Source organism: Malus sylvestris, chromosome 13 (genome assembly GCF_916048215.2).
Source record: "Malus sylvestris chromosome 13, drMalSylv7.2, whole genome shotgun sequence".
Lineage (NCBI taxonomy): Eukaryota > Viridiplantae > Streptophyta > Magnoliopsida > Rosales > Rosaceae > Malus > Malus sylvestris.
Window position 1 is genome coordinate 12,832,101 of NC_062272.1, and position 12,630 is coordinate 12,844,730.

Sequence of the window (12,630 nt, forward strand, 5' to 3'; positions counted from 1 at the left end):
GTTTGAAGGTGCCTTGAGTAGCTATATTTCTGAATTCCCAAAGCATTAGCAAATTGGCCAAAACAAACGAAACCTTTGTTTTATAAATAGAAATATTTCTCACGACAGTTGGATCAAGATACAAAGGACCAAAAGGAAACCTGCAGTCTAGGATTTGTTCAGGCTCTCAACATTTATGTTTCCGGCAATCAAGGTTCCCACTTGTATTGTATATACAAGTAACTATTTCCGCATCGTGCTCTGATAAGCCTTGACTTACAGGACTCACCTCGCCAGGACAACTCTCAAATCACTCAAAAAAAATGCGAAACTGGCACGACCGGCAATAACACTATGAATCTAATGCAGACATTGATGGGCACACCTACTTCATGATATCATTAGCTAATTCTTGATTGGTACTACAGCATGTCAAAAGCTTGCTTCGTAGACACAATCAGTCTGCTCTCAATTTTAGGATCTCCTTCGCTGTTCTTGATCGAAAATATGGCATGTGTTCCTGCAATGACAATAAAAACAGGGTTGAATCATACTAACTAAAAGTTGTTCAGCAGAGCGAGGAAGGGTTGGTAGTGTGAGTTTTTCATGGAAACCTAATCCAAGAGCAGGCCATACATGAGCAGTGCATTCTATTGCATACTAGTACGAGAGGAAAGAACAAGAAATAAAAGGAGCCAGTACCGAGATTCTTCCCCCTAGAATATTGGCTATAATTTCCCATTTTAAAGGTTTGAATGCATGTGCAGTCAAATAAATATGAATTAGCAACAGAAGCATCTCTATATGCGCTACCTGTTTGAAACAGAGCCCAATATCCCTGCTATAAAAGTCAGCATATTTAACCATGAAAACACCACAGTCATACCTGTTATAAAGAAATTGATCAGAACAATTAATTATAAAGAGTTCGCAAAAAAAAAAATATTAATAATAATTTCCAGCAGGTGTCAAGACATGCAATGTTAGCCTACCCATTCTCCTGCTCAGGAAGGTTGTCAACATATTCTAATTCCCAAGAACTCAAATCGATATCCTCTCCACTCTTGTCCTTCACTTCATCAACGTAGTATTTAGCCTGCAAATATACACAGTGAACTGTTAGCTGCAACTCAATTGATTGAATGGATTTACTACTTTTCCTACTATTTTCTCAGGGCCTGCCATAAGAATCGAGAAAAGGAAAAAGAAAAAGATGAATAAACAACCAGGTGGGCTTAATAATATCTTCTGGCCTGCACAGAATATACTGTTTTTCTTTTGGCCGTCAAAATGAGGCAAATAAACAATAGTACCGGATGGATCAGCTAAATGAACAAAAGGGAAAATAGTGATACTTCTAACTATGATGTTAAAATCAAAGTTCTGACAAGCCATTGTTTCCAGAGATGTGATGTCCATATAGACTGGTGGAGCCAGAACTTAATATGGGTGGGCGGACAACCTAAATTTAGTAGCCATTTCCTAAAACTGCACAATTCAAAGCCATATACCTTGAGGTGGGAGACAAGACCACTAGCAGTCTTAACATTGAGACGGCCTGGTAGCCATAGTGCTCAAAGGGTTGGTTGGGAAATCATTATGTGCAACTACATAACAAATGAGAAGTGTATTGTCTGCACTACTTTTTGGCCTTCAAGCTTCTAGACAATTAATTCAAATATCACTTACCACCAATTAAGATTTTTTACTATGAAGAGTTAATTGATGGTAGATGATTGATGAAATGGTTGCTCAGACATCATGAACACTAAAATGTTTCTGAGTGGAGAATGGCTTTGGATTCAATAATTTGATGTGCAGATTGCATACCACATTAAGAGTGCATGCAGGGAGGGATATTCTTCCCAAGTTCCGCAGGCAAGGCTGACAATATGATTTTATACACTTTTAAAACCCAGACAGTTCCCACAGATGGTTTATAAAAGAGTAGCAGGAAATTATAAGGTACCGACAATGGCAAGAATTTTAGTATTATAAAAAAAAATACCAATGTCCCATACCCCTTACCACAAAAAATAAAATAAAACAGGTGTTATCGAGGGTAAGCACCATGCATCAATAAATTATATCAACAGCCAAACAAAAGATGACTACAAAACGTACCAATATTCTCATCACTTGGGTATCCCTTCCTTTGAGTGAATCAAGATACTGTAACTTCTGATCTACCTTGTTAATAACTGCCAAGCACCAATGTATTTCTTTGTGGATGGGGACAAATATCTGAAAAGAAAACCACTTATGAAATAAATGTGATTTCCGTAGAACTGAGTATATGGTGTAAGGAAAAAGGTTTGATTAAAGTTACTTTGTCGCAATCAATGAGGTAGTATCCCAACTTTCTTTCGGTAGTCCACCTTCTGACAGATTTATAATCATAGCCACCTTTCCCACTTATCAACTGCACATTAAATTTCAGAAAAATAAGAGCATGGAAAATCTTAATCGGACAGCAAAGATGGTACCCAATCTAGGCAAATTATTACTAGGAGTGTGAATGCACGGGTTGAGTTGACAGGCCTTGCCTGCAGTTAGCCTAATGAGCACATGGCTGAGCTCTCAACCCAGCCCAACCTTCAGGCCTAAAGTTGATCAAAATGTAATATACGTCAACAATGGGACAAACAACTGGGGCATTTCAGGTCAGGCTTATATCAGGCTGATTTATTTTCTGAACTTCAAATCAAATGTTTTAAATCAGCCACAACTCAGACGAGACTTGTCCTAAAGGTCGATGAAATTGCAGCACAATGTGACCAATTGAAAATAAACTGGAATTAGAGCTTCATATATTATTAACATTTTCAAAACATAAATTGTTTCAACTCTCAAGGAAGTTTCATAAATCAAGGAGTGACTATATAATTCATAATAGTGTGCACTTATCTAGACAAGAAATTAATGATATCAGCAAAATATTTGCCAAACTCTTCTGACTGTAAAAAGAAAAAAAGAAAAAAGAAAAAAAGAGAGAACTAAACAGGATATGCATATACAAATATGCGCTGAGAACCATGACTAAAAGATATAAGAAGACTACATGCAAATTACAAACCTTTGTATAGAAAAATGTGTTGAAGAAGTGACATTTTAAGAACTTTTGTGGTTCTCTCTTCTCCCTCTCTTTCAGCAATTCAAGGTACACATTTATGACCTGAAAGCAAGAAAGTGCACGTTATCAAGAAACTAAATTACCAGTTTGGTAAGCCCGTATAAGTCCCACATCAACCATTAAAAACAAAATCTAATGAAGAAACTTAATCTTTGTCATTGCTAAAAAAAAAATGTAAACACATAACCTAAGAATACCTCATCCTTCAACCACGCCCCTGGTCTAAGGCACTGCAGAAGTTCACCAGTTATCTCTATGTTTGAGTTCTCATGAGTTACCAAGATCCTCTTCCTGTTGAAGGAACCCCAACAATGTTATAGTTTACCATACACCAATTTTAAAATGAACCAATATATATGCATAAATCCATACCGGTTGGAGGAAGAAAATGCTTGCTCAATCTCCGCCACTTCCTCCTTTCTAAGAGGGACAAATGGTTCAACGGGCACAACCTAAAAAGAAATGGGAATAGCTTATTAAGACTTCGTTACCAATCATTACTTCCAGGTTGATACAAGCTTTTTAACTTTAGAATTAGTAACAATTCTTCAAACTACATACCAAGCATATCCCCAGATAACCAAAGAAATGAAAATTATACTTTATAGTTTATAACAGGTAGAAAGTTAATGCAAAACGATAAAACATTCACCTCCACTGGTTTCTTTTGTGGACGCAGCGATTCAAGCATATACCGTTTCTTCCAATGGAAGTCAATTTGGAAATCCAAATGTTTCAGTTTCGGAGTCCGCCTCTCTAAACTCTCAATCAACAGCTTGTATGCTGCCTTACTTGGCACACCCACCTCACGATTCAGCGACAGTGAGTCCAACATCTTCCCTGCACTGTCCTCTTTGAAAGCAGTATTCGTAGTTGTGGTCAAGTCTGAAACCACTGAAGAAGCCGATGGATGAGTAGCCTGAGTTCCACAATCCACCATCTTCGTATCCAATTCCTGCCCATAATCCACCACAGAAGGCCCTTCTTGGTCATCTTCCTCTATAGCCACAACTTCTTCTATGCTTGAATCCTCGGAAACCCGATCATCTTCAACCTCCTTATCCAATTCAATCACCTCCTTGTCCTTGGTCGAATACCGAAATGCACTGAAGGCGACGTTCTTTGCCTTGTCCAAATGGTAACTCAGTACATTGCCCATCGACCGCTCTTCAGGAACCCCTCTAGTTTTCGGACTCAAACAACGAAAGGACCCGAATTTTTGTGTTCTGCAAGGGGCGTGAACTCTAGGCAATGGGGGCTTTATATCCGGGTACCGAGAGAGCCTCGAACCGGCGCTTTTAGACGAGACGATGAGTTGGTTCGGGCTCTGATTCACGTGAGACAATCTGGGTCGCTTCGAGCTTTGAAAATTAGGCAAATTCGGAGATGGGTGCGCACAATTGAAGCTCAAACGCTCGTCCCCTCGCTTACGGTTGCTGGTTAGCGCTCCCATTGATAGACCCGGAGCTCAAAAACCCTAGAAATTCACATCTCATCTGATGAAAACCATGTTAGGGCAAACAATCACCTGGCGAAACTTAAAACCCTAAATGTGGCGCAATCGGAATTCAAAATTAGGGTTTTTGGTAAGCTGCGAAGAGGAAAAAGGGGGGAGAGAATGGTTCGATTGGAGCTTGTTGAAATCGGAAATTTGAAGGGAGCAAAAACCCTAGAAACGCACCAGAAAATCTGTGGAGACAAAAGTGTTCCCGCTTCAATGAAGATTGAAGGGCTTGAGAAGAATTTTTTGATTTTGTTTAGTCGGAGAGTAATTTTAATTTTGACGCAGTTTGAGTTGGGATCTGCATTTCCCAATTTTGCTCGTGTGCGTTTTAAGAAATAAAATTTAACGAAAAACTTCCGTTTCTTTTAATGAAAAATTATATTTTTATATTAAAAAATCAATCTTGATACTATTTATTTATCTTTTATTTTATTTTTATCAATAAAACTCAAAGCCTTGAAGTTATTTTTATTATTTTTCTTTTTAAGAAATGCTTCGGCTTTTTGGTAGAATTACTTTTTGTTTTTTTACATCGATATTATTTTAATCTCTACTAATTAATAAAATATTTATCGTCAATCAAAATTCTATGAAATTATTAGTTTAACCCTTTAATTAAAACATAACATGAATAAGAAATATGAGGCACAAATGTAATTTCATACAATCAAATTTTGCTATTTTTTTTCAAAACCTCACTTACATGTAATCCTAACATATCTTTAATTAAAAATAAATAAATAAATAACTTCATACTCTCACATTCTCTATCACTCTCTTCTTCTCTCCTTCTATTTCAAAAACAAAAATAAATAAAAATTCTCACACACTTTGTGTGCACCCATATGCTAGCTATTTTTAAAATAACTAAAAAGTTTTTGGTGAAATTGATTTTACGTTTTAAACACTTTAAGTGTATTTCAGAAGAAGCACTAAATATGTATTTTTTGCATAAATCATTTAAAGTGTTTTTCAAAGATCCACTTAGATTTTTACTCATAATTGATTTTAAAAATATTTTCACTAAAAACATTTTCAGTCATTTTATAAATATTTCCAAATAAGCTATACATTAAGGGGAAAAAAACAATTCTTTTTTATGCAAAAAAATAAAGAAAAAAAAAAACCATTCACCCATTACTATACATAAGGTTTTAACTACTTTCGTTGTGACTTTCTTACTGTTTACGAATATCCAGTAGTTCAAATCTTAACAAGTAAATAATAAATTAATTAGGAGAAAAATTAATTTCTAACTTGGTTGATCATTAATTATATAAACATGCCTGCTTGAAGAAATGTGTATGAAAATCGTATACGTTAAAGAGCGAGTGCGAAAGAAATTATTCATTATATTATGTGATAAACATAATTTTATGGCTTGAATGTCAAAATGATCAACGTGTTATAGTCATATGGCCAATTTAGTCTTTGTGTTTTTTATTTAGCTAATTTAGTCCTCGTGTTTGTCTCTGTTAGCCAATTAAGGACATTTCATTTCATCTCTATTAAAAAATTCATAAAAAAAATTATAAGAGATATAATTACCTTTTATCTTTACAGAAAAATGATTTGAGAAATAAATTTTCTTTTAATTTATTTCATTTGAGATATTTTAAATCAAGTAAATTATTTTATAAATAAGTTTATAATAATTTATATTTTTTTTTTTTTACAGAAATTAGATAAAAATGTTCGGCTAATAGAGATAAATACAAAGATCAAATTAACTAAATTGAAAACACATGGATTAAATAGAAGACAAGAAAAGTGAGACGAGAAATTTGGTTGAATGTTTGCTCAATAGATATAGCCATAGGTTTGAATAGACGTCTAGCAACCGAACAAGACTGCAACTAAAACAAACATCGAATGCTACAGAACTCACCTGTACCCATTTGCATCAGTGAACGTAAAGATTGCAAGTCTTCGCTGCTCTCGAAGCACGAGTATAAGCACGTAGCAAAGATCGAAAGATGTATCAAACGCCCACCCGTAATCCAGCAGATAAAATACATTACATAGTCCACTTAGGGCAACACCACACATACGATGACATAGGTAAATATTTGACTAGCTAGCATAGCACTTGAGGTGCGAGCTTAACCAAATCCACTGCACACATTGTTTACTCAGACATTCGAAAAATAATACAAAGACAATTTTTCATGGGAGAAGACTTTAACACACCATTTTTCTCCACATGCACACCCCACGCCTGTTACCGACTGTTTGATCAAACGAATAAAGAAAATCAGCAAACAAAACCAAACAAAGGATGCAAATGGAGAAAAATGGTGTGTAAACATTTCCCTCTTTCTTTCCCTCAACACAGTATTTCTTCGCAAGAGAATCCTTAAATAAACAAAAGGCAACTACTTGTCAACACAGCAAAAAGGTCCAATTGTCACCTCGTACGTCGAAAGCCACCTTATTCGGTTGTGGCTTTTATCTGAAAAATAAGAAAATATCTGTGTCAGCAAGGAGGATAGTTACCATCATGTTCCAGATAAATTTACCACTGAAACTACCTCTGTATAATTCATTATTCATACAAGCTGTACAACAGCAGCCACTCTTAGGGCCCCGTTTTGGAGAAGATCAGCAAGCTCGTCAAATAGCAGAGCCGACCGCCATCCCCAGCCCTTGGGAGCTTTTGGTAAAAGCGTGCCTGTTTGCTTGAAACTCCCAAACACCATGACTTCCCTCTTTGATGGGCAAATTAACTGCATCATACAGGTATATGAAGCACGGATTCAATATACAAGGTTCTGGCGTAACATGAAAATGGGCTAAGTTGACAATGTTTGGTCACTTTGGAATGTTACCTGATAGCGGGCTGTAACCTTTTCACGAGAATCGACATACATCTGCACCTGTTTTGGGCACAAACCGTAAAGTATCAATTAACAACCATATGAGTCACAAATGTGACAAAACATACTCGTCAGCAAAACACAGTGAAAAAGGGTGATCCTTTAAATGTGAAGATAAGAAGCATTCTTCTCCATAACTAAAATAACCCAATCATGCTCGAACAATCAAGGGAAGGCTGGCTAACCTTTCTGAATGAATCAGTAATCTCTGCCTTACGTCGGTGAATAAATAATCCTGAAATAACAAATATATGATATGCATTCAGCTTAAGCAACAAATTTAAAATATAATTCAGGAAAGCAAAACAACATGCTTCCAAGGTATATATCATTAAGCCAGGAACAGTACCAAGTGTTCGACGTCCTTGAGGATCTTCATCATTAAAAGCCTGAACGCTAACCTATAAATTGGAACAGAATACCCATTCTGTCTGAGAGCATGGAAATTGGAAATCGGAAAAGCATCACCACATATGTAAATCTTATATTGAAAAGAACAACAAGTTTGTACTCAAACACCTTCCATAAAGAACCAGCATAAAAGACTTCTGAAGAGTGCTTCACTTGGCCATCACTAAGCCTGTGCACATCCTCAAATTGCACCCTGTAAAAAAAAGGGTGACTTGTAATTAGTAGGACAGACAATTGAGCATGATGACCAATCATTACATCCACATCATAATATTGTTAATGACATTCGGACTTGAGCAGATTCTGACTCAACCATCCTCACACACACAAAATCCAGTCCCAAGCAGAAAGGAATTGCATAAGTAGATGTGCAAAGGCACTTATATAATTAGGTAATCAATTTGTAAAGGAGACTTCTAAGCTAGTAGATCATAGGACAGCATCCTAAAAAGAATGTATGATTATTATTTTCCAAAGAGAGTTCAAAATCTGAAGCGCAGGTGGAAAGGAGTAATGGAAAGAGCTCACATACCCAAAGCGGAAAGGAGGGAAGTGACTTAAAGGTGTTTTCATATCCAATGAGATGGAAGAACTGCTTGCATTATCCCACTCAATCCCAAGCGCATGGTCTGACGACTCTACCACCTGAATGGGTACACCACTAGTACTTGGCACCGACATGGACGTTCCAGCCATTCTGCTTTGCATATCCATCTCATAGCCTCTCTCTGTTTGCTCCCCATGAGCATTAGCTACATTGTTCCCTCCTTGGCTTAGCCCAACTAAAGCTGTTAATCCATCTCCAGACAGGTCCCCATTATGGTCAGCTCTAGCCTCTGAATCATCATTAGCAAGAGACTGCTGGCAATTTCTGTTGCCCATGCCAAATGGCACACGGGAAAAGACAAACCGAGTTGGAGGCCAGGCAGTTGCTGGTACAAACGTAGTTCCACGTCCGATACCAGCAAGCCCATCAACAGGACCCCTGACATGCACACGTACAGGCCTAAAGAGACCATTTCCTTCACCTGGGGCAGACTCAGCAACATATACACCAGGAGAATTATTCTGATTATGCTCTTGCATGTAGTATCCGGTAGTAACTCCCTGTGAGAATGAAAATTGCTGTCTGCAACTGCAAGCTATATTTGTAAGACAGCAATTTTTGCACGTATCAGCACCAACTTCTTGGACTCTCTGGCTTAAAAGCATCTACATGATTGCATACCAAACAATTAAGTCAGTAAAAAAATAAACAGATGGGTTTTCTTTGCAACATATTGATATTTAAACACACATATAAACAAATAAGACATCTCTTCAAAAGCATAACCGCGGGCAACAATGTGTGTATGGAAGAAAGAGATGCCTGGCTTTCTCAAGGTGAGAGGTGGGCAGAGAGCCCTTGCAGTCAGTCTGCCAGGGCCTGTAAAAATAGTTCTTCGACTGAAGCAATTTATCAGCACTATGGTTTATAAGATATTTTTCCAAATGGTTAACTATACCAGTTAATAGGGATAGCATGTAAGACATACAAATTGCATACCAATCAAAATTACTATAAAAACTAGATGCACCTTGTTTGTGCGCACAACCAAAACATTAACAAAGTAACTGTAATGATTGCTCTTTCATTTCTCCCACACTTGTTTAGCAAAAGAAAGATGGAATTAAAAAGAAAACAGATATAGAAAGAAACCTGCAGCCAAAGACCATCGTTTACAGCTTTGCAGGGGAACCCCAGTTCCTCAAGTTGCTTTCGTACATTCAAAAGTGCCTCAAAAGACATGTTGCAGTATAAAAGAGATCCGCCTTCAAATATATTAACAAATGCATCATATTCCTCCCCACCAACCCCAAAGTTCCCTTTAGCATAACCTTTAACCTGTCTTCTCCCTACAACCCTGCCACCCCATGAAAGAGGAGGCATGCCACATCTTCCCCAATCATTTGGCATGAGCTCACTAGTGGAAGAGTTCATTGAAGAGCATTGCCTTGACTGGTCCCTGGCAAACCAACTGTTGTTATTTAAGTGATAGCATGATCCTTCATCAGATGGCCCTTCCATAGCCACTCCATTTGCCCCCAGTCTACTTGCTCCAACACCAACTGGCATTTCAGCATAACATGAGGTTCTCATCACACCTATTTCCGATAGTGAATTTTTTAATGATGAAGGACCACCCATGCTGCAGTTGTATCCTGGCTCCAAATTGGATTGAGGTTCCACAACTTGTTGGACTTGCTGTTTGGAATTTGAAACTCTTGTTTGGAAATCAACCACACAGTCTGCAAGCTCTATCAAAAGACTACGAGCAGTATTATGGCCCTCTACGTCATCTTTTAGGGTTAAGCGTCCGACTTCAGACTCTAACCTTTTGTTAGCAAAGCTATCAATCAGATTCTTTCCCTTTGCGTTAGAAGAATCAGATGGAGTATCCGTTCCTGCCTCAGAACTGGAACTTCCATGATCATAGTCTTCCTGTTTGCTTTGAGCACCTTTTGCAAGGAATGCATAGAATGCCAGCTCAAACCTTTCCACAAAGGAAAAATAAAGAACACATCAAAAGGAACTCAAGCTGTGATTACTAAACCCGAGTTAGAGGCCGTCAATGCTCCTTACCGTTTCTCTTCACTGGGTACCCACAGCTCATCAGAGGTCAGCAATGCAAGCAGGGTTTGAGCTGAAAGTTTTGGAAGCACCTGTCCATGACCATGTCAGGAAATAGAATACGTAGCAGTAGGTTTGCATTAACAAAACTGAAAAACCTTAAAATATACTTAATCCTTATAAAATCAAATATACTGAGTCATTGACAATGGATAGATCCAAGAGAGAAGAAAAAATTGAGATATGCTATCATAATTAAATAAAATAACAGAGCTTAAGCCATATTTTTCTAGACTGGGCAAGGTTAAGTATGCTAATATTGCAAAGAAAAACAAATATGTTCCTTCGGCATCCACTGTTTTTTTCTTCTCTCTCATCTTTTCTTATGTTGTCATGTTATATGATCTCAAAGGAAAACAGAAGGAAGAAGAAAATGTGTGCAAAACCCACAAGTGATTACTACAAAATAAGCACACCATCTTTTACCTCTTTCAACTCCATGGAACCACTTTGACAAAGGTAGCCCCAGCAAGCATTTCTTACTCGTTCTCCATGTATGCCATAATCTTGGCTCTCTGCGAACACCTAAAAGCACAAGTAGGCATTCTCAATTACAAAAGAAAATGGTAGCATGTGGGTCATACATAAACAAAGAAGCGGCACAAGCATTTCGAACCTGATAGGCTAAGAAGTTTGAAGTCCATAATTCAGATATAATGAAGTCTGTGCATATTGCACACAAATCCTGCATCAAAAGAACATCAAGCCGTAACCTAAATGCACATAAAGGGACGGGACTTCTAGAGTGGAAAAGAAAATAGTCACGCAAAGTAAAAGAAGAAATCAAAACGAGAAAATGATACCTGAAGGTCAAGAAAAGAAGCGGCAGCCAAAACACGAAATGCATTGTTATCATTAAGCTTGGGGTGGTGACCGTACAGATACGCCAAAGCCATTGCAATTGCTTCTCCGTTAACATTCTTATCGTCAATATGTAAGGTTAAAACGGGGGCACTGGCTTCTTTCCAAGGTCCATGAAGCATGTTCCTGCCAGACACATTACAGTCCAGCATATGAAGATTGCACAAGGTGATTAGTAAGCACCTAATTGCTACATAATTACGCGTGCATTATCGAAAACAAAAGTAATTTCATCAACCCCCCATTGCCAAGCTCAAGCTTAATAGTGCAAATGCTAATCTAGGTACTCTCCATATATACATACATCCACATAACTATTCAAATTAACAATAAAACCCCACAATTATTAATTCAACATCATCCAACAACGCCGATGAAGCCGGCGAGGGGGCGAATTCAAGTTGCATTTTGGTAAATTGACAAAGGGGGTTTAGGGAATTGGGGACAACGGACCTGAAGTAGGGGCTGCGGGAGAGAATAAGGCGGTGGAGGTGGTAGGTGGAGCCCATGGCGTGGACGACCATATCGGAGAAGGCACCGGAATTGAAGCCCTCCGTCTGTATGTGGTCGCAGAGGGCGGTGAGGTTGCAATCGAGCGCGCGCAGCTCGCCAGTGGACCGGTCGTTGTCAGAGTGCTGCGAGGGCTGAATCGTCATTTTCATCTGCGGCCCGTACGATCGCGCCGGCTTGGTCGGGTATTGCGGGTCCATGTGAGCCGCAGTACCACTGGAGTTCTTCCGATTGCGAAGTCTATGAGAGTGTCGATGGGAGTGAGAGACCGGTGTTAGGCATCAGAGAGACGGAGTTTGTTGATGCGCTGCCGTTGTTACTTGGTGCACACGAGAAACGCGACGTGGATGGGCGTGGGTCGGATCCGCTTGAATTGACCCGTTTAGCTCGCCCCGAACCATCTTCGTATATTTTTCCTTCATGACATGTTTACCTAGAGTAATCGAAATAAAGAAAGGGAATTGAATTCCGATTACGGAGTATTTCGGTGTTTATTAAATATTAAGGAATCAAAAAATTGATAGAGCCCACACGAAACAGGGAATCCAATTCCTGAAATTGGAGGAATTCCCTAGTTTTGTGAGGTATTTGAATTCCCTGAGGGCAAGGGAATTTGGAATGCATCTTTTATTTCAATTATGCCCTCACTTGTTTCTTATTATCCCAACATTGCCCTTCATTTGAC

The 12,630-nt window shown here is 38.3% G+C and overlaps 2 protein-coding genes across 2 annotated transcripts; both read right to left on the reverse strand.

The window, feature by feature from the left end:
- Positions 1-53: 53 nt before the first annotated feature.
- Positions 54-4,934, reverse strand: LOC126597149 (ubiquitin-like-specific protease ESD4). The gene is made up of 9 exons (XM_050263916.1): positions 3,765-4,934; positions 3,485-3,564; positions 3,310-3,403; positions 3,056-3,154; positions 2,309-2,401; positions 2,104-2,223; positions 972-1,075; positions 793-865; positions 54-499 (listed from the first exon to the last, which is right to left on the reverse strand). The coding sequence occupies exons 1-9, from the start codon at positions 4,563-4,565 to the stop codon at positions 437-439; spliced, it is 1,527 nt and encodes a 508-aa protein (XP_050119873.1). The 5' UTR covers positions 4,566-4,934; the 3' UTR covers positions 54-436.
- A 1,661-nt stretch (positions 4,935-6,595) lies between these two features.
- Positions 6,596-12,319, reverse strand: LOC126596927 (uncharacterized). The gene is made up of 13 exons (XM_050263629.1): positions 11,889-12,319; positions 11,378-11,561; positions 11,191-11,259; positions 11,001-11,099; positions 10,527-10,606; positions 9,603-10,437; positions 8,436-9,115; positions 8,012-8,096; positions 7,842-7,893; positions 7,678-7,727; positions 7,445-7,492; positions 7,148-7,342; positions 6,596-7,068 (listed from the first exon to the last, which is right to left on the reverse strand). The coding sequence occupies exons 1-12, from the start codon at positions 12,143-12,145 to the stop codon at positions 7,166-7,168; spliced, it is 2,616 nt and encodes an 871-aa protein (XP_050119586.1). The 5' UTR covers positions 12,146-12,319; the 3' UTR covers positions 6,596-7,068; positions 7,148-7,165.
- Between the last annotated feature and the right edge of the window lie 311 nt (positions 12,320-12,630).